Source organism: Helicoverpa armigera, chromosome 2 (genome assembly GCF_030705265.1).
Source record: "Helicoverpa armigera isolate CAAS_96S chromosome 2, ASM3070526v1, whole genome shotgun sequence".
In the NCBI taxonomy this organism is placed as follows: Eukaryota; Metazoa; Arthropoda; class Insecta; order Lepidoptera; family Noctuidae; genus Helicoverpa; species Helicoverpa armigera.
This window is the reverse complement of record NC_087121.1, coordinates 9332264-9353677: the sequence shown is the minus strand read 5'-3', so window position 1 is coordinate 9353677 and position 21414 is coordinate 9332264. Positions and strand designations below refer to the sequence as shown.

Below are 21414 nucleotides of genomic sequence, written 5' to 3'. Positions count from 1 at the left end.
AGCTTCCAGCGGTGATCTCACCTTGTCCTCTGCCATAGAGGCACTAAACACTGCTACCTGCTTTATTGACTGCATCACTACGAACCATTGTTACTTAGTCTATAATTGAAACAATATGCTATCTGTGAAAATAAGTATAATGTTAGGTGAAAACTGTAGAAAATTATTCTATTTATAATAATTGTCTGATGTCTAATGTTTCTGTAATATTATGTGTTCGACATCTAATTAAGGATAATTGTTACTCCAATATTAATACTGTTACCGAACCAATGCAATGTAATTACTCCACCTCGATGTTGGTGGTGAACACAAATAATTTTGGTGCTTTTAAGCGAGTCGAGAAGAATGAAAGTCATGAAGCTAGTGTAAAAATGGTAGATTTAAATATTTATAATGTAGAATTTGTTGATAGTGTCCAACAAAACCAAATGATTGGCGAAACGCCTAACTACTGCATTCCTTTAACGATTAACGCCATAACAGTCCAGGGTATCTCATACAGTGACCCATATTTCAGTAGCTTTAAATTAAACTATAAGATGGCGTTCGGAGCGCCGGAGCATATGAACAAGTCTGATTACGCTTTTAAATCCTCAGTTTGTATTATACGAGATGAGCCTTGCGATACGCAACTACTAAACGACAAGTCTGCTCATACTATGATATCCAAAACGAAAACTCGAATCATTACTAATGAAGACAAGTCTGTGAAGACATACCATGACAATAATGAATTGGAAGTTGGTTACGACAAACCCGCCAAAAAGACGGCTCTGCGAATGTTCGCGAACGGTGATCTCACCTACGACGCAATGTTGGAACTTACACGAAACGAGGATCGAATAATCAAGGATATGAACACGCAAGACATAGACAGCTGGGGCGTGCCGCGGCGCCTGCGTCTGTGCGGAGGAGGCGAGAGCTCACTCAACGCTGCCACCGGCTGGGGCAGTCCGCCAGCCTCCAACAACAGTAAGTTACCTTTCAATGTCAATTTACTAACATCACAATTAGTTAGTTCTTGATCGACACTCGAATATTTGGCAGTAACGCACGCGGCCGAGATTAGACCTATATTTTAATCGGCGTCGGTGATAAGACAGTAAAAATAGATGTTTTTCTTTGCCAGCTGGGAATTGGGGCGGTAATTCCAGTGGCCAAACAAATAATGGGACAAACAATACTCAACAATGGAATAACACGGCTCAACGCCCGCCCACTTCTCAAGCAGACAGTAAGTTGTTTTAATATCGTCACTCTAATGATGAAGTCATCAAAATAAAATTTGCTTCTATTGTTGGCAAATGATAATTGCAGTGATTAGAAATTACGACTAACATTATGGATTTTCACATTTTGTGTAGGTGGTTATGGTTGGATTGTTTCTTGCAGTGAATAGCAACAAGGGGAATGGTAATCAAATGCCTCCAACCAGTGGCGCGTCTGCACAGAATTGGCAAAGTTCCCCGCCTAACATGCCAAATTCACAGCCTAACAACAATGGTGCACCAACAAGCAATGGTTAGTTAACAATAAATATAAATGCATTGCAAAATGTGTTTTATTGAAACTTTATGGAATTTCTTATCAATTTGTTCATAACTACTAGGTACGAACAACGCTGGTAATGGAAACAATGGCGGTACTAATCCACCCAACTCTACTCCAAATTCAAATGGGCCCACCTCGGCCAATGGGAACAATGGCAACAACGCCAATAGCACTTCCTCTGCTAAGATTGAGCAACTCAACTCAATGAGGGAAGCTTTGTTTAGTCAAGATGGCTGGGGAGGCGTAAGTGGCTGTTTTAATAACAATTGTCTTAATTTAAACCTTATTACACTATTCCTCATTTTGACTTTATTTTTTAGCAACATGTAAATCAAGATACTAATTGGGATGTACCTGGCTCGCCCGAGCCTGGGCCAGGAAAGGTGGAAAACCAGCCAGCTGGTGGGCCTCCAGCTTGGAAACCAAATATTAACAATGGTGCATTCCTTGGCACTGATCTATGGGAGGCTAACCTAAGAAATGGTGGACAGCCGCCGCCACAGCCCGCAGCTAAAACTCCGTGGGGCCATACGCCCACTACCAACATTGGTGGCACATGGGGCGAAGACGACGACGTTGCAGACTCTGCTAACGTATGGACTGGCCCACCGCCCCCGCAGCAATGGCCTGCAGGTCCCCCGCAACACGCACAGCAGTGGGGCGTGCCCAAGAAGGACGACTGGAATGCATGGGGAGAACCTCACCGACCAGTCGATCCCCGTATTGATCCTCACCGGTCCAGCGATCCTCGTCAACAAAGCGCAGACCCGCGTCACGACCTACGCGGAGGAATATCTGGCCGCCTTAACGGTGATATGTGGAGCCAACATCATCAACATACTGGTGGCCCGAACAAAATGATGCCTGGAGGTGTTAACCAGTGGGGCGCTCAAGGGCCCAAGGATCCAATCAAGGGATCTGGATGGGAAGAACCATCACCGCCGGCAGCAAGACGTGCACCCGGCGGCTTCGATGATGGTACGTCATTGTGGGCACAGCGTGGAATGGGCGGTATGGCAGCTCGCGGACCGCAAGGCCCGCCCGGCCCCCAGCGTATGCCCCCGACGCCTACCAAACCAGACGCCGTATGGGAGCTCATGGTCAACGCAATGGTTCCTGGGAAGAACCACATACTCCCGCTTGGCCCGACCGCGATGCCCCAGCTTGGCCCGATGCATCCGGACCGGCCCTGTGGCCCGTGCCTAAACCCAAACCTGCTGGACCTGGAACAGCTTGGCCGGATGATATTGGCGAGTGGGAGGACCAAAACCACCACAAGGTGGCCCACTTGGCAAGCAGCTACCTAAGGAGATGGTGTGGAACAGTAAGCAGTTCAGGTAGGCAAAAGTGAACTTCGATTGTAAAAATCGTATTAAGTCATTATGTTAGCGTTATTTTAACATATTTATTTTCCCCACATAGGTTCCTAGTTGAGATGGGTTTCAAGAAGGAGGAAGCAGAGGCAGCCCTGCGTAGCCGCGACATGAACGCGGAGGAGGCGTTGGAGATGCTGGCCAGCGCTCGCGGCGACGGGTGGCGACGCGACGATCACTTCGGCGGCCACCACGGCGGCCCCTTCCAGCCGCCGCCCTCCGTGCCCGCGGTCTCTCCCGCCGTCGTGCAGAAGATACTCAACCAGCCGCCTCCCCCAACGCAGCAACACCACCAGTCTTACAACCCCAACAGGTACGATAGGATATACTTCTCGGGAACCTATATTTTTGATATACCTATTTCACTTGTTTTTCCTCCCTCCTGCACTTGCCCAGAGGTGACCTTTATGTGAAGGTCAAAGTCAATATGATGATTACGAGAAAACATAAACATTGTTGAGGAAAATGTTTACAGTGAACATTTCTCTCTAGTCATAGTGTTTACAAATAAAAATTACATAAGAATGTAACTTGTATTTGTAAACAATGAGTCATAAACTGCCACAAATAAACTTTAGTTGTAACATAATCTGAAATTGTAGCGGTACGGGCAACGGCGGGCAGCCGAGCGCGGCGCAACTGCGCATGCTCGTGCAACAGATACAAATGGCGGTGTCTGCTGGGTACCTCAACCATCAGATATTGAACCAACCCCTGGCTCCGCAAACCCTCGTGCTCTTGAACCAACTGCTGCAACAGGTAACTTAACACATATCATCATTTACCACATATAATCATCACTCTTTGTTACATGTTGATTTTACAATGTGTTGTTTACTTGCAGATCAAGGTACTCCAACAGTTGTTGCAACAGAACTCTCTTGCGATGACTAAGGGTCACTCCTCTCTTGCGCTGCAGTACTCTGTACAAATCACTAAAGCTAAGCAGCAGATTACTGCTCTACAAGTAAGTTGAATAATTTAACTTCAAATATTTTGTTGGATGATTTTATCTTAGAACATCTTAGTGAATTTTGTTTCTGTTTATTCTTAGAACCAGATAACAGCGCAGCAGACTCTGTATATGAAGCAGCAGGCTGGCAGCTCAGACTTGTTCAAGCAGGGCCATGACCCCATCGCTCAGTTGCAAAACAACTTCAGTGACATGTCTATACCTAAGGATACTCAAGGGGTATGTATTAATCAAAATTACATAACATATTATTAATTTTAAATTTAAATAAAAAAATATAAAAGAAACTTTCCCTTGTCTTTTACTCTTTTTGTAACGTGAAATTTATGCAACATTGTGCATTTTTTAAAATATTTAGGGTTACGGCGGCAGCAGCGGTAACCAGCAATCCCGCCTGAACCAATGGAAGCTGCCTTCTCTGGACAAGGATGGAGAAGGTTCCGAGTTCAGCCGTGCGCCCGGAACTGCTAAGTCTACCACGAGCCCACAGCTCAACCAACTTGGCCTGCAACCTGACTCGTATGTATATTTTAACTAGATAGGCTAGTTACTAGTTTATTTATCAGTAATGACTCTTCCAGAACTTTAAAATCTATTTCAGTGCAGATATCAAGCAAAATGCTCTTGACATCATAGTAATGTCAAATGAATTTTTAGTGATACGCATTTATAGTTTCAGTGACATTTGTTCAACTTTGACTTTTTTATGTATATTTATAATCTTGATATTGTCGTAGCACTTGGGGAGTGGGGCGCGGCTCCGAAGGTTGGGGCGACAGCGGGGCTGACGTAGCTGATGGCAAGGACGCCTGGCCCTCACACCCCTCGCACCAGCCTGTATATGATCTGGTGCCTGAGTTCGAACCTGGCAAGCCCTGGAAGGTTAGTTTTATATAATCAGGTTTATAAGAAAAACTTGGTTACTTTGTTGAAGAAAACAATCTAAGGGTAATAATAATGAGATCATAAATGGGAGATAAAAGAGATTTTGGTCTAATCTACGAGTTGACGTACCTCAGGTCGCTGACGAGCAATAGCGTTACTGATGCGCAACGTTCCGTTCTGCGGTTACCTGTCTGCCCACCGTGGAGAATAAGGTCATAGTAACACATTTTTTCGGTCAGCCTTCCTACTAGCGCGTCAAACTTACTTTTAGTGGTTATTGGCCGAACTGAGCGGCTAAATACATGAATGGGAATTGAAATCGAGGAAATTTTGTGAACGAAAATAACAACAGCAGCTGTGTGAAAAAGCACATCGATACAATCCTTATTTTGCTATAGGGCAACCAAATGAAGAACGTGGAAGACGACCCGGCCATGACGCCCGGGTCCGTGGTGCGGTCGCCACTGTCGCTGGCGGTGATCAAGGACGCCGACATGCTGGGCGGCAAGACGTCCCCGCCGGGCGGCGAGCGCTCGCTGTCGTCGTCCACGTGGTCGTACGCGCCCCCGGGCGGCGCCGGCGGTGGCGCCGCGCTCAAGGCGGACGCGTGGGGCGCCAAGCCGCGGCCCGCGCCGCCCGGCCTCAACAAGGCCTGGCCGCAGCACCACAGCGCCGCGCCTCCGCGCGCCGTCTCCTGGCAGGCCTCCACTTGGCTGCTGCTCAAGAACCTCACTGCTCAGGTACACTAAGCATCACATTGTAGTTAGTAGTACTTGTAAACAATATTATATCATGCTTTCTGACAAACATTAGGTGATACATTATCAAAGAACTTAATTTATAAAGATGACATCAATGCAGTCTTTATTGTAATAATCTCTATTGTATTAAATTCTAAATTGAAATGTATCCAACAGATTGACGGGTCCACCCTGAAGACGCTCTGCGTCCAGCATGGCCCGCTCCAGAACTTCCACCTGTACTTGAACCAGGGTCTCGCCCTCGCCCGCTACTCGACGCGCGAGGAGGCTGCTAAGGTCAGTGCATATTAATGTTAACATTGTAATCGTGTGCGTGGTATGTGTGCGTTGTATGTGACGAGCGGGTGTCGTGTGTGCAGGCCCAGATGGCCCTGAACAACTGCGTGCTGAGCAACACGACCATCTTCGCGGAGTCGCCGGCCGAGTCGGAGGTGCAGATGATCCTGCAGCACCTGGGCTCGGGCGGCGGCGGCGCGTGGCGCGGCGGGCAGAAGGACGGCTGGGGCGGGTTCGCGGCGCTGTGGCCCGACTCGCACGACCAGCGCGCGACGCCCTCGTCGCTCAACTCGTTCCTGCCTCCCGACCTGCTCGGCGGAGAGTCCATCTAAGGCGCTGTCCACATCTGTACAGATGCATTTGTCCGTGTCGATCGGGTTTCGCTCCTAACTTCGTTTCGGTCGCGGTCGCTCGGAAATGTCGCCTCGGTCATTCCTGAGGTGCAAATTTTTTATGGTTAGCGTAAAATCTTCGATTTGGATAGTATAAATAGTATTTATCGATCGGCCGGCATGTCGCTCGATCGTCGACGACGCGAGTTTAGGATCGAAGCCTTAGGTGTCTAGTTGTAATTACGCTTTACCGTCCCCCGTACGGGGATCGACTAATTTTATTCGCCTAGTCAGATGATGTCGAACGCGTCACGTGGCGTCGGAGTACGCGGCGCGACGCGGTCGCGGTAGCCAACTGTCCACATACTATATTATCTTACTGTGTTTTAAGTGTTCATGTAGAATATTTAGTGTATATAAGAATTATACATATACAATGGCAAATGAAACTGTATCGAGGTTAGATAGGACGAGTCCGGTCGCGGCGGGCGCGGGCCGCAGCCGCGGTCAGACCGCGCGGCCCGCTCCTGCAAATCTACCAAATAACCGTAGGTATCAGATAGCGTAGTGCGTCGCGGGCTACCTCAGTCACACGTCCCGTGGCCTTATTTTATAGCGTATATTTATTTTGTTGTGCTCGAGGGCTGTTGCTGTTTCGCCCGTCGAGCTGTTGCGTTCCGAGTTTCTTTCGTGTTCGTTTTTATTTTCTCGTTTTATCTGTACTTGTCGTATTTTAATTATTTATTTCTGTTTTGAATTCTCACTCGCATAGAGCCCTCGTTTTCCAGTAGTGATATTTTATTCAGCAATAAACGTGTAAGTGCATTTCGCCCACTAACAAAACTTTTACGATTAGTTGTAATTTTTATAAAGGTAACAAAATTTGAAATTATGAGATTTGAAGTGCATTCTTGTAGCGGTAATTCCTTTTAAGCCGTATAGTCTGATGCAAACGAGTATAGTTATATGCTAGGAGCTCGCGGCCGCTCGGGCGGCGACGCAAGTACAAGTGGGGCGCGCTCCTTGCAATCCAGTAATCCTGTGATGTAAAGTATCTTGCCTAATGTAAGGATAATCTATTTTGTTGGAGAGTATCATAGTAGCGCGAGTCGCCGGCGGTCGGCCTCCGCCGAAGCTGACGTTTCCCCAAATTTTTTCCAGTATTTGTGATTGAAGTGCCACTTTATGTTTAATATAATGAGACGATTATCTAGATTATACGATTAACGTAAGGGTAACCTAATATAATAAATTGAAAATTGTTTTATCATTTTATATTACACATACATTTGTGAGAAATGTTATTAAAGTACTATAATTGAACAGTAATTAAATATTACACTTTTGTGTATAGGTAAGAATAAAGTTCTAACTTAAATTTAGCCATATCAATATCTATTTAAATAAAAGATTTGTGGTATTTTCTATAGGCTCAATTTGAACGTTATTCAAAGTGACATATGCTTTAGATATTCTGTTAATAATATACTTGTAGTCGTAGGTTTGTCGGTATTACATAACTGTAGGTGTAAGTTTACATTTTAAGTCCTATCGTAGAGTTCAATAAGCATACAACTGATATTTAACGGCAACGATTGCACGTGTAAGTTAAAGTTCGTTATCATAAAGTTTATTTACACTTTTATTTACTTTTTAATTTATTGATGGTGTGCCACAGAGATACTCTGCCAAAATATAAAATTACCAATAATTAGGGGATCAGCGTAGCAGAGCGCTAGGGCTCGGGTCGCGGCCGGCCCAGCGCTCGCTACCGCGCCGGCCCGCGCCGCGCCGCCCCACTTATAATAATGTAAATTGTATCTGTATTTCGAACATCTTCCAGTGTTTTTATGATAAAACGATTTTAGCCTTAAGTTAGTTTTAAGCGATTCGCTGTACCTTGTCGAGCCTCTGGTTCGCGTACTCTTCACAAATTAATTAAGTTAGGTGAACGCGATTTTGGACGTGTAAGTGCGTTTGAACTCTGTTCGCTTCGGACCTGTAGTAGTCTAGAGTTAAATGTTTCGATGTGTGATGTGTTCATTTAGAAACAATATTAGCATTTGTCATTACTACCGTATTATCTTACTATAGGGACCGACGGCAGTTTTGCGTTTTCATCATTGCATATTCTTCGTTGCCTTTCGCGATTTGTATCAGATACAGATTAATTTGAAAGCGGAGCTCCGGTCCGTGCGGACGGACGGGGCAGCGGCCGCCGCGCGTCTCCGAAGGCACGGCTATGCTATGCAGCCCAACTGTTTGATTCGCCTTCCAAGGGGCCATAATCGAGATTGTCACGGAGTTTAATGTTAGGTGCCAAAGAGTGATTATCAAAGATGTCCGGAACAACTGATTGCATTTCTCTGCTTGATAAAGATTCTTCCAAAATTTGAAATTATATTCGCGGTACGGGTTAATGATCTGATGTTCCTATAACATTTCGTGTTACGTCTATTCAACAATAGTGCACGTATAAAACAGACAAATGTCAATTCTATGTATTGTTAAAGCTCAATTTAAGTGATGAGGGTGTTTCTTTTACCGATTGATAGAATAAATAAAGAGTATAGGTATTATTTTTAACTGATATTGTTCTGTCCAATTCTACACCAATATTCGATAACGCCTAAATCTCAGTTGTCTACTCTGGTGCAAATTTAAATTTTAATGATACAGCAATAAATGTCATATTTAATTTTTTATAAACTTTTTTCCATTTTAAGGTTAGACAAGCCGATCAAACGGAGAGTATAATAAACCAGTGCCCTTTAGAATACGTCATCCATAGATAAGACGAAAGAAGTTTATGCCTTGAAATTTTTTAGTCAGTTAAAGTTATCAGTACTTAATAATGGATATACATATTGTAAAGTGGACGTATTTTAAATGTGTAGACGTGTCGGTAGCAGTATATAGTGGTGTTAGAGGTGTATCGGTAGAGGTGTATCGCAAGGTTGTGAGTAGCGGCATCGCGCCGCGCTAACTGAATCTCCTCTCGGTTCAATGACTGCATCATTATTTCCTGCACACAATTATTGCGCCATGTGCAATTTAGTCTGTGTTATTATTATGTTGTTGTGTATTTATTTATATGATACATCTATACTGTAATATGTATATATTGTGGAATTTTATTCGTAAAAATTTAATACGCTTCATGCTTCTCTTTTAATAACATTTTTCGTGATTTGTTTCTGTTATTTAGAATAAATTTACGTACCTACAAGTAATTATAATAACGATCATAGATGTAAATATAAGTAAAATAATGAAAAAATAAAAAACTTAAAAAAAAAGAAAAAAAATATAAAGAAAAGCAATTAAAAGAAACCAATGATTGTGCCTCAATGAACTGTGGTACGTTACCGTAACAGATGGCAGGTGTAATCGTTTCCTTCAAAAATGTATTATAATGAATTGTGCGCCTAGGCACCGCTCTGTGACTAGCTGTAGACAATATAAGGCTGCGAGCAGCGGGGCCCGCGCCCACGCCTTGTGTAATCATTAATGAGCTTAGCTATGTTTTACTTTTATTATAATAAGTGTTATTTCATCAATCAACATTTTATATATATACCTACGTATATGTAAATATTTTTATCTATTTATTTTTTGGTTTTCATGAAGTTTACCCGAATTTAACGCGTAACCTTAAAATTGTTGGTTATTTTGGAGTGAGATCGCGCGGTGTCGCGTGTTTCTAACGATCGCATCTATTCCATAACACTTGAATGCCAAAGTCGATGTCTGTAAGCCATTGGACGACCGCTTGTGTTTTTTACATAAATTGCGTGGATCTCTGACATCACAACAAACTATTGATCGTACAAATAGGAGCCATTAATACTGACAGCCGACACTTAGGTCGCTGTCGCCTATCCAAGCTGCTCTGGTGTTTTAGCTCAACTATTCAAGTAGTTTGCTCATATTGTTATTAATTTTAATTTTTTATTATCTTAATTATTAAACTTCCCTTAGTGCGGAATAAAATTCTAAAGTTATTTTGTAATCTCCAAATTAGCTTTTAATGTAACTGGACCATAGCTGATAACTGCAGTGTGTATGGCGTAGGACTCATGCCGCCTAAACTGCGCGTAATGCGTTTGTAATTTATTTTATAGCTTTCCTTCGCTTGTCACTCTACCGTCCCTGTGGCCTCGTTGAGTCTAAGTATAATATTAAATCGGTAGCTTTATTAGTTTAGCATCAAATCAAACTCGTATTTGTAAAGATACGTATATCAGTTAGTACGTTTAACCGGCCCTTTAGTAGCTAACGCTTAGGAAGGCAATAAATATTGCAGGAGTATTGAGCAGCGCGGTTCAAGGGCGCCGGGGTCGGTGGCGTGACAACTGTTCGGCTTATTTGTTGCTCGACAGCAGTCGCGACAACCCATTGTCAGGCGCCACTCTCTCGTTCAACTGTGTACTCACATTAGGGACCAAATATCTATGAATATTATGCAGTTTCATTTTCCGCTGACTTACTACACTCATAAATAAGCTGAACGTTGCATACTAAAAGACATTCTCATTTTTCCATTGTTAATAATGCGTTTGCCGTCGCATATAACCGACGAAGTTACTTATACGACATAATTGTACCTAGTGATAGTGCGTACGATATTCAGAAGGGCCTTTTAATTTAAATAAGGTTAAAGTTTTGCTTGTTGTCTTTATTTATATATATTTTTGTACGTTACGACGTTGACGTCCTAATACAATAGAGAACACATTAGGTGATATCTACAAAGAAACTAGTCTTCCTTATTTACGAGGGATCGTGTTGAGATGGCGGGACGCGTGACGTCGACACAAGAGGCAATCATTCCTCTAGTCTTGTTATGTGGTGCGAATAAGTGAATACCAAATATTAAATAACGAAGGCTTTGACGTTAGGTGTAGAGGTAACGATAGGTCGGCCCGAGCAGCTTGGACCCTGTCAAACTTTACAAGGGAATGGTTGGGTAGTATTATTATAATGCATTTATTTCTCTTTTTTCATAGTCACTCAATCATATATTTAATTAATTGAGCTAATGCCTAAAATTGGAATATCAGAGTTTATTTAGGATGTTCATATTTTACATTTTAGTGTTTAAATATCTAAAATTTACCTTAATTATAGTGAATGGATTTTTGTATTATTGGAATATATAGCTGTAAGACAAAGGGTGTTCTTGATAAAACACAAACAACTGATTATAAACAAAATAAAAAAAATGTACTGAGTGACTTTACGTGTAAACAGAGGGCCATTGATTAAAATGTTGAACTAAGCTAAATTCTCTATGTGGTAATTTAACTAAATGTGATTGCTGAGAATATTTTAACTGCTATGATGTATAGTTGTAATAGAGCAGTAAGTCGCCATTTATCTGTTAGCTCTGCGAGCACACACGGACATGCACTCCGGAGGCCGGCCCGGCCGCACTGGCGGAAGTTTCACTGAGTTGCATTTGATTGGAGCACCACCTAGCGTTATGTATATATGTATGTGTATCAAGGCCAACCCCCCACCAACAGTTAATTGATGCAGTAGACTCCAGACTGCTGCTCGCTAACTACACAACACACTGCTTCTCTAGTCTCTCTCGCATTCATGAATCGCACGGAGCGACGTGCGAGTGATTATAATCGAGCATAATTTAACGATCATATCCTATATGAAACTAGTTTATATTCGTATTATTCTTTCATTAGATCTCTGTTGTACCTGTGTGAAATTGTTTATATTCAATGTTCATTTGTACTGTAAGAGAAGTGTACCGGTCTCGACGACACCGTGCTTGACATATACGTAATCGCGTAGTTCGAACGACCAAATTCGTTAATGTTCCACTAAAGTACTAATAACCTCTCAATATTTAGATATTTCTATTGGCGTCAAAAATCAATACTCTGCGGTCTTAAATTAGTCACTTTTGTACCTTGATTGTACTTGTACTTGAATAATATCCTATGTAAGTGAGGAACGACTAATCCAATTCTGAAATATACTTAATTTAAATTTTGACAGACTGATATCTGTGATTAAGAAAATATTTTTAATATTGTCCAGTGAGTCGGATGAGAATATTTATTTTATTAGAGGTCTCCTACTGCCAGCGGCACATGATATGTGACGAGACATAATATTTAACTGCTTCGTATATTTTTTTACTTTAGTGATGTATCGAGCTGGAATACATTTGGAAGACCATTTACGAGTGGACTACTACCGTTGTCGGTTTATGTTGTACAAAACGAACAAGCTTAATTAGTAATTAAAAAGCCCACCATGTAAACATGTACTGTACCGATCCCAATGAAGAAATGATTTACAAACTAAGTTAATGTAGCACTCAGTATCATGACATCACCGCCGCCACCCAGCGGAGACTGATCACAAGAAATTATTTCCAGTACCACCGATGTCATCTGAAATATGTTTCCTTAAAATAATTGATCTTTGAACGTTGCATATCGTCTACATTTCTAATTCGAATTATTTTGTTGTATTCATATCCGTGATTTCCGTGATGTGCGTTAAGTTTGATAATTGTAAATCCTTAAGTTATCATAATAATGAATACTAAATTGATTGCCTTTAGTATTGTAGTGAGTGACATCTCTTTAAAATAATGAACGATTGGCGTTGTTTTATAATAAAAAATAATATTTTTCGGTACCACCTTTGAGTTAAAGTACAATGTAGTTATATAAAGCATGTTTCAGCGACGTATTTCATTATAACAATATCAACATAACTAATTGATAAGTTTAGCGTAGACTTAGGCTGTCTCGTCTCACGTTACACCAATATTATTAATAATTAATTCTCCTTGGTATTTGTATTGGAACACTTAAGAAAATAAGCAGATACTAAATTATAACATAATTATATCAATAGGCTAAATATATTTAAAAAACTAAAAGATTTTTCTGTGCAAATCTCTGTGATGGGAAAATTTATTCTAAAGATCTAGTATTAACTGAAAGTGACACGAGGGTCGTACTATGAAGCATTTTCCTTGCGTTTGCAGGAGATAATAATGTACGCTAAACTCATAAGCACATCTTTGACGAACGCACGGAATATTAGTCTGTATTGCATTTCATGCTAGGGCCCGAGTTTCATGGTGACTTTAAAAGTTGAACTTTTCAGTCTTTTCGCGCAAAGGGTTGTGTATTATTTTTTATGTAGTACAAAATGTGTTCGCAATTTGATTGCTGCTGTAGTGTTCCTTATGTTCTTCAAATTAATATGTTGGGTATTTATTTGAAACTTTGTATTCTCAATGTCTAAAGTATAATGTGTAATACTATAATTATGGTCGTAATAATTATGAGGCATGCGTAAGAAAATTTCACGTAGTAAGTTTATGAACGGCTGCCTTAATAGTAATATGAATTTGTATCGATCTGTACACCATCCTCTACGTATGTTCCGTCGACGATTCGCTGCGCCGAGTCGTTTGTGTTCCGTCACGTACCAAATAATAGCGTAGCGGGAGCCCGGGGCGAGCGGCACACCGCCTCTGCCACGCTTGTACTACACCTTTTACGTGTTCTAGATCTATTTTTGCAAGTGCCGTGTTTTTAGACATAGGCGTCTCCATTTATACAAGGTGTAGTCGGTAGCGCGGACAGCGGTGGGCCCGCGTCGTCCGAGGCGCCATCGGCAGCGGTTCTTGTTCTTTGTATCTGTATTACCTCATTCAATAACCTCACATAGTATGTCCTATATCAAACTATTTATATATCGACTCCCAGTACTTATCAAACGCACTGCACTGTTATTTGGTACACAATTTTATCAATTTCTTTAAGTTAATTTAAGGGTTTATCATGAATTTTATCAGTGTATCAAATAGTCGATATATTTTACTGTTATTTTTCTGATACTACCTTAAAGCAATGTATATTAACAAACAAAGCAGGAGAACAATAATTATTATGTAAGTGTAACAGTTAGTGAATTTAAGTGTGCTATTTTCCATTCCAGAACTCAACGATATCATTGTTCTTGTAATACTTATGTTCGGGTTTAAAAATGTTATTATTGTATTTAAACTAAACCTTATGTGATTGAAATGCAATGTTTAGAAGTATTTTTATTCTTTATTTTTTACCATTAATTAATAATAGTTAGTAGAGATCTATTTGAGAGTCTAATGTATCAATTATTTGTAAAGTTGGCTGTAACTAATTAGAAGTTACAATAAGTAGACATATTTTAATATAAACATTTGGAGCAAATTTTATGTAGATGACAAATAGTTGTTTTGATCATTATGTGAAATGTTGTCTCGTATTGTTAGCGCAATGTGTACGCACAACGGTGAGGCGGGTCGGGCGGCGCGCGGCGTCGCGTCGCGAGGCAGGGCAGTCCGCGCGTCGCCCCTCCACCGGTGGACCCTCGACACTCACTGCACAGCACTGCTAGACTAATTCAGTTATTGCGTAAGGATATTTTTCTTACATTTCGATAAGAGTAATGTTTATAGAATAGGCAATAAATAATGTTTAACAAAAAGTCCCTATATAATCGAACTGACGACAGAAACGCATGTTATATTTGTGGCCTCTTTATGAAGTAAGATCTAAGTTACATGTTAAAAGAAAATTAATTTTGCTATGCACATAAATGATACTCAATTAATTGCCAAAAAGTAATATATATTCATAGTTCAACAATATTTCTTTTGGGCATATTTACTTTGAATTTATGCAAAACTTAGATTATGAGTAAGTAGGTTGTAGACTATATGTAGAGTGAACGCATATTATATTATTATAATATATCTATATATATTTAAAGTAAGCTGAATTTGAGAGGTATCAATTTCTTGTATTGTTCGTAAGTTTAGATAATAAATGGGTTTAGCCATACTTCGGCTGGTTTGATATGTATGTTATCTGATTAATTGTAAAAAAAAAATAAAAAAATCATTAAAACATTGTGTTTTATTTATCTCCAACTTATTTACCTGTTGGATAGAATTTTGTTTTACAGTACATAGATGGTGGACCATGCTAAGTGGCTATACGTAATTAAGCCATCACTAAAGAAATTAAAGTAAAAGAACATAATTTTCACAATTTTTCCAAACTGAAGACGGAAAATAGGAGCTTTCCTATTTCATAATAAATTAATCTTGCGGAATGTCATCAATTTTGTATTTTCTTGAATGGAAGTTTACAGTTGCTATTTTTATAACAACTATCTGGTTATGAGACAGATATTTATGATAACAGGTTAAAGTTCACACTATTTGACTCTATACAAAATAACTCAATAAACAAGAATGATTAGCAAATCAATTCTCGGAACGCAAAATCAACATGTTGATCACGATATGTAAAAACGTGGATTATAAATATTACACAATGTTGAGGTATGGGAATCCAAGAGCGCATTCATAAAAAACAACGAATGGGTTGAATGGACGGTAAACTGATAAACCGATGTTGAAGACTTGAAGATGTAGGCAAATAAGCCAAATTAGTATAGGCTTGTGCTGTGTGTTGTGAGAATACACAGTTCTCAAGATTTCTGACTAGACAAAGACAGAACATGTGAAAGATTTAAAGCTAAAGTATGTCTACCTATGCCTTCCCTACTTAAGAACTGGAAGATTTTATTTAATTAAACTTAACTGCTGAGTTATATCACAGATTACTAATAGTTAAGTACCTTCTAGTTATATCTTGCGGTAAAATATGCGACCAACCTCTGCCTCTTTCGAAAGTTAGCGATGTCCCTAAGGGCGATTAGTGAATTGATTTCTTCAGGTACTTTCATTGCAATTAGTCTAGAAATAGGTAGCACTGGAACTATTGATCGGTTACTATTGTGTTAAACTACAGGTTACCTATTATTGTTTGTGGTTCATAGTCTATTTTCAAGTGTATTTTGATGGAAACTACGTTTTATTGGCAGTTGAGCAGTCTTTAATACCTTTCATTTATTTCACCTCGCCGTACAGTTTAGTAGTCACGTACAGTGACTACTTACATGTTATCAAGTAGAAAAATCTATCGTTGATTATGTCTTCCGCGGAAAATGATTTTCACTTTTTTCCGTACCACCAGATTACCAAATTCAACAACTTGTATTTCTGTGTCAGTAGAGTTGTGCGATAGCACTTTCGGTATATCTTCCTACATTTTGTGAGTTGGCCAAGTTCAGTGTTAGCGGATAAAACCCAAAACTTAACTTTACCTAATTCTAATCAAATTAATCCCTAACAACTTAAGTATATCGTGTCTATAAATCACTGTTAATTTTGTTTTGAGTAAACCCTGCAGGACCGTAACTAGAGACAGGAGAGCGACGGCGCGCGTTAAATATGCAGCAGGCTGAATAATGCAAGCACTCGAGTCCGTGCCGTACTCTATACTCTATGGGCGCTTTGCGAGGCTGGGGAATTTTATTATACGGCCAAGTATTTACTTACACATATGGTTGAATCCTAGCACTAGTAGTAAATGAGTTTACTTATTTATTCAGAAATTATTTAGGGTGCTGGCGTGTTCTCGTGCTTCATGCAATTCCCTCACCTTTTGTATTATTTTGTATGTTCTTAGTAGGCTTAGTATAAAGTAAATAACCACTAGAGAGCGCACTCGCCAATTTCTTCTAAGAACACGACTCACCACTGCGGGCGGGGGGACGCGGCATAATCCGCGGCTACTATTGGTCAGTTCACGGTCGCTACTAAAGGATCGTACTGATCGTAGCCTTATAGTACGCGCAAAATCACTAACTTTTGGCGAGCGTCGGGGCACTGTATGCGCAGTCAAGTGGTTTTATAGTCTTTGTTAGTAGGCAATTGACATTGTACAGAACCATACAATAATTTTAAGTAAACAGAGACTTCCTGCTATGTTCGAACAAAAGCGATCCTTGCTCTCCTAATCATTTATCATTGATGAATGTGCGCACAAAGAGTATCTACCTATAGCATAGATATTTGAGTGTATGAAGGTACCTACCTAATTTATAATTTTAGTAGAGAAAGTAAGTAAGGTACATAGGGGTAAATAAATAGACAAAACTTCAATATAAAATTTAATGAACCAGTAATTAAAATCCTTGACAATATTGAATATGTAATATTTACTTAATATATTTTTTGGTTTAACAAGTGTACAATGTACAAAAATCGACAGGTTTATTTACAAATATAGCTATTTACACTATGCCATAAAATGGAAGATGGTCGAAGCATTTAAATCTAAACTACAATCTTATTAAATGCGTCTTATTATAATAATAAAAATAGATAATTTACATCTATGACAAAATCATTTTTAAGTGAACATAAAACACCTAGATGTGAGTCATTGAATAAAAGGGAACCTACAACAATAGAATAGAATTAAAAGTTTACACATCGTACCTAGTCATAGGTATCGGAGGAAAAAATAAGAAATTGATAAGTTGTTTAACATTTTGGTGCTAACAACAAGGAAACAGCCTAGGAAAAAAGATGGGAGATTAAGACATAAAACTACTTTTTAAATAAATTGTTAAAAACACGACTACAATAAATTCAACAACAAACAAAATACAAGATGTATTTCTGTCTTTTTATGAACAATACCAATCGAATGGAAAATTCATGAAATAAAATCGATTCTTGGCGCCCAACACTGACCGTTACCAAACACAATTATGCAGTATGAATTATTCAGCCTGATTGAACACAGAGTAAAGCAAACTCTTTTAGAGTGAATAGTAAATTCATTATCCATTTATCGAGACCTTTTCAAGACCAGATTTAGAAAAGTTAACAAAAAAAGTGGAATAGTGTGCTTAAATATTTTAAGCATAGACAATTTAATGTAAACTTAAAATACATTTGTATGGCATTCTTTTTTAAATACAAATTAAAATAAAAACTTTAATATTTAAAAGTCACGTTCAAAGCGCAGTCCCCAACATGCACAAATAGCGTCTTATTCCGAGTTCGGTCATTTTCCTATCATCGTGCATCAGATCAAATTGAGTTTGCCTTTCACAATAACCATTGTAGATACTAAACTAGTCTTTAAAGTGTAATTGGTTGACAATGTGTATGTTATCTGGTCTGTTCCGCTCTATTGAGAGTCTCGAATATGTGCTTGTACCAGAACTCGACGGTCTTGCCCCAGGCCCCGAGCGTCACGTCGTCCAATTTTAACACCTCGATGAACATCTTCACTATGACTTCTTTCAGTTGCTACAAAAGAAAATAGACACGTTAGATTTTTATCTATTAAACAGTTAAAATCGCGAGAGATGATTGAATAAATAAAGTTAAAGTAAATAACTTCCAACGTAGGTTTTAATATTGTAATTGACTAGAGATTAGGTAGGGACTCTGGTTACATAAGTAAGTAGGTATAATACCAAATGAGGAACAAAATCCATTCTGATTACGAGCCGAACGAAGTAGTATCAATAATGCATTAAGGCTTTGTTTACTTATAAAAACTTCGCGCACAAAGTACACAATAGATATTATGTAAATGGGCCACACCCCCGTGGTTCGTACCTACATTAGACTAATCTAATACATTTAATATGGAAATGCGGTATCGGCCATATTTGCGGTTCGCAAATTGAATTTAATTCAAGCATCGAACGTTTCTCGGCGTCGTTTTGAATTACGAACACGTTTACCGTTTGGTTACGTGTATGGAGGTTATATTTTTGTTAAAATAAAGCTGGTACTGAGTCAGGGAATTTCAAGGTTCTGTCTGGTTATTAATTCATCGTTCGCTGAAGTTACTATTAGTTGCCTATAACTTTAGGCTAGTTGCGTGAACTTTAAATATGACCCAAAAAGTTCTTACACATCAACTTCCTTCTTATTTAAGATCTCAAAATAACTTACATTGAAATTTTTCTCCTGGATCTTTCTTCGACCATGGGACTCTCCTAGCTTATTCATCATGGCGGCCACTACCTCTGGCTGGTTAAGGTTTTCCACTGCAAGGTTCAATGACGTCATCAGATTGATGACGTGAGCCTTGAACTGTGGGTTCTGCAGGTACTGATCTTCAGGCGTATTCTTTATCATCCTGAAGAATTCTTTGGTTTCCGGGAATGCGATGAAGAATCTGTAAATTGGGAAATGAGGTTCGTTTCAGTTAGTGGTTTTTGGCTGCGTAAACTACCTATGTTTGTACTGTTTACTACTATGTACTGTTTCTACTGCTAAGGGTGATTTACTCCAACTAAACAACTACATTATCGGATTAAATCTTATAGGTCACCATTAACAGGTAACTCAAATGTACCAATAAATGGTTCAGAAAGCAAAATAAATGGGTACTTAACGTCATTACGAAAGGAGTTATTTCCACGAGAAGGTTTATCAAATCTCAAGTTACTGTTATTACAAAAAGCTCTAATGAAACATCCGATAAGTCAATGCAGTAGAGTAAGTAGGTACAGCCTAAGCCTAGATGGACCGTAATTATCTGGTTTCATACAATGATTCCGTAATGCAAGCTAAGGGCCACTTCAAATCCATAAAGTTATAAAGCTTGCACTCCACAAGACTTATACATAGTTACTTAGTCATAAGAGTGCCTTCCATTATCTCATAAAAATACTAAGTTTACCACACTCTCTTGAAAGTCTGTCACTGTCTTTATGCATTCGATCAATATTGCGGTAACGTAGGCTAATGCATGGCTTAATAGACACAAATCACTTGCAACGTTTCCTACACGATCGATCGATAGGTACTTATTTTTTAATATGATAAACCATTTAGGGTAATAGGTGCCAATTTAATGCAGGCCATTCCACTACGTCTTTAAAAAAAAAGGATTACGGAAAGTGAAAAACTTCTCCATGTAAAGCACTGGTTCCCAGCTGCATAGGTACGATTGGACTGGAGGCTGACCTCGGAATAGTTGGGAAAAGGCTGGACAGATAATGGAACATAAACCCTTTAACTCTTTCTACGCACCTATTCAATATAATAAATAAATCACCTAATCCAACTTTGTATCAAAAATGTTTAAAATTCATGCATATTGAGCATTCTTTAATTTGAAATGCAATTCTCGCAAGCAAAACTTCGCAGTAGCGCACGTGCCAATTTGGCTGCGCTTATGGTTAAATAATATCGAGTAGTATGCTTTTCTTACAATTTGTTACGTTTGGGTTAAGGCCAAAGAATTTGCGTCTCACTCCACAGTTAATTTGAAGTAGCTACTTATATCGGAGGGATTTTAAATACTCGTAAAATTCACTAATGAGTTCCCGTTTCGGAACGTTATGCTTCCATAATCCATTTTAGTATTTAACCTCTTTTCCGAGAATAAATCTTAGCTTAGCCTTAGCAGCAATTTTTTGTTAAAAATTGATTCTTAATTCATCAGAGCCGACTTTTAATTAAGCTCTCAGTTCCCACGTTTGAGTGGCGTTTAATCATACAAACTGTTTGCCGTAGCGACCACAAAAAGTGCTACAAATCAAACACAGTGACACATAGCTGGAATACGTTTATTAAGCCGTTCATAACCGCAGCTGTTTGTTTAACGTTTTCCACCTAAAGCCGTAAAATGGAACATTTATGCCTCTAAGAAGGAAACCGTTTTGAATTTCGTTGATATTGCTAATAGTTTGTAGCAATTTGTAGCAGGTCGCTTGGTTTCGAAGTATCCTAATAATGTAATCCTGTCATAATGCTATAAATCTGAATTATAATTTATATCTCGTTTATGAATTTATGGGCAGCATTTTTATAAATCGAACTCGACTTTGACCTTTTGAAAATGGTAGATAAACTTGATTTCGAATTAGGTACTGGCGGAAAAATAATTAATAACATTTTAATTATTTAATTAGTGTAAAGAATATAAAGTAAGAAAGAAAGCTAGTAAGCTAAGCTAGTAGGTATGATATACTTAAAGCTAACTGAAACTATCTACGGAGCTAATTGGACTGACATATCGATTTTCCGCACGAATATAAATGCGCCGTTCCACTTCATAAACGAATATGAGAGCTGGAAGCAAGCAAAGCAGCCATGTTTAAAAAAATAAAGTTCAAATAAACTTCTCTGTGGTTGGTTTTCAGACGCGTGAAAATATTTTAATTTTGAGGAAAGATTAAACTAAGAGCGTACTTTAGAATTCACACTCCGTATTTTATTTTAATTAGGTCCGCATAGGTATCACGTTTTTTTTTTTTTATATTTTCACGCTGTGTATTTTATCTAATAGCCAAAACAAAAACAGATTGCGTAGACGTGTTTATTTATAACCTTA

At 39.2% G+C, this 21414-nt stretch overlaps 2 protein-coding genes across 3 annotated transcripts in view; one reads left to right on the top strand and one right to left on the bottom strand.

Annotated features, from left to right (window-relative positions):
• The first annotated feature begins 2 nt into the window (after window positions 1-2).
• Window positions 3-15096, top strand: LOC110377807 (protein Gawky). The gene is given in 16 exon segments (XM_021336830.3): window positions 3-975; window positions 1133-1237; window positions 1396-1524; window positions 1613-1797; window positions 1875-2643; window positions 2646-2810; window positions 2813-2891; window positions 2977-3240; window positions 3530-3686; window positions 3772-3894; window positions 3982-4119; window positions 4259-4419; window positions 4638-4782; window positions 5184-5525; window positions 5703-5822; window positions 5906-15096. Coding segments are annotated over 16 exon segments (3918 nt in total). The 5' UTR covers window positions 3-188; the 3' UTR covers window positions 6155-15096.
• Window positions 15097-17199: 2103 nt separating this feature from the next.
• LOC135116609 (cytoglobin-1-like) overlaps window positions 17200-21414 on the bottom strand; it is a 30194-nt gene continuing 25979 nt past the window's right edge. For both annotated transcript variants that reach the window (XM_064039374.1, XM_064039367.1), the window contains exons 3-4: window positions 19023-19248; window positions 17200-18365 (exon numbers count right to left, since the gene is read on the bottom strand). In XM_064039374.1, coding sequence (XP_063895444.1) covers window positions 18225-18365; window positions 19023-19248 — 367 coding nt within the window. In that variant the 3' untranslated portion in view covers window positions 17200-18224. The remainder of the gene's footprint in view (window positions 18366-19022; window positions 19249-21414) is intronic.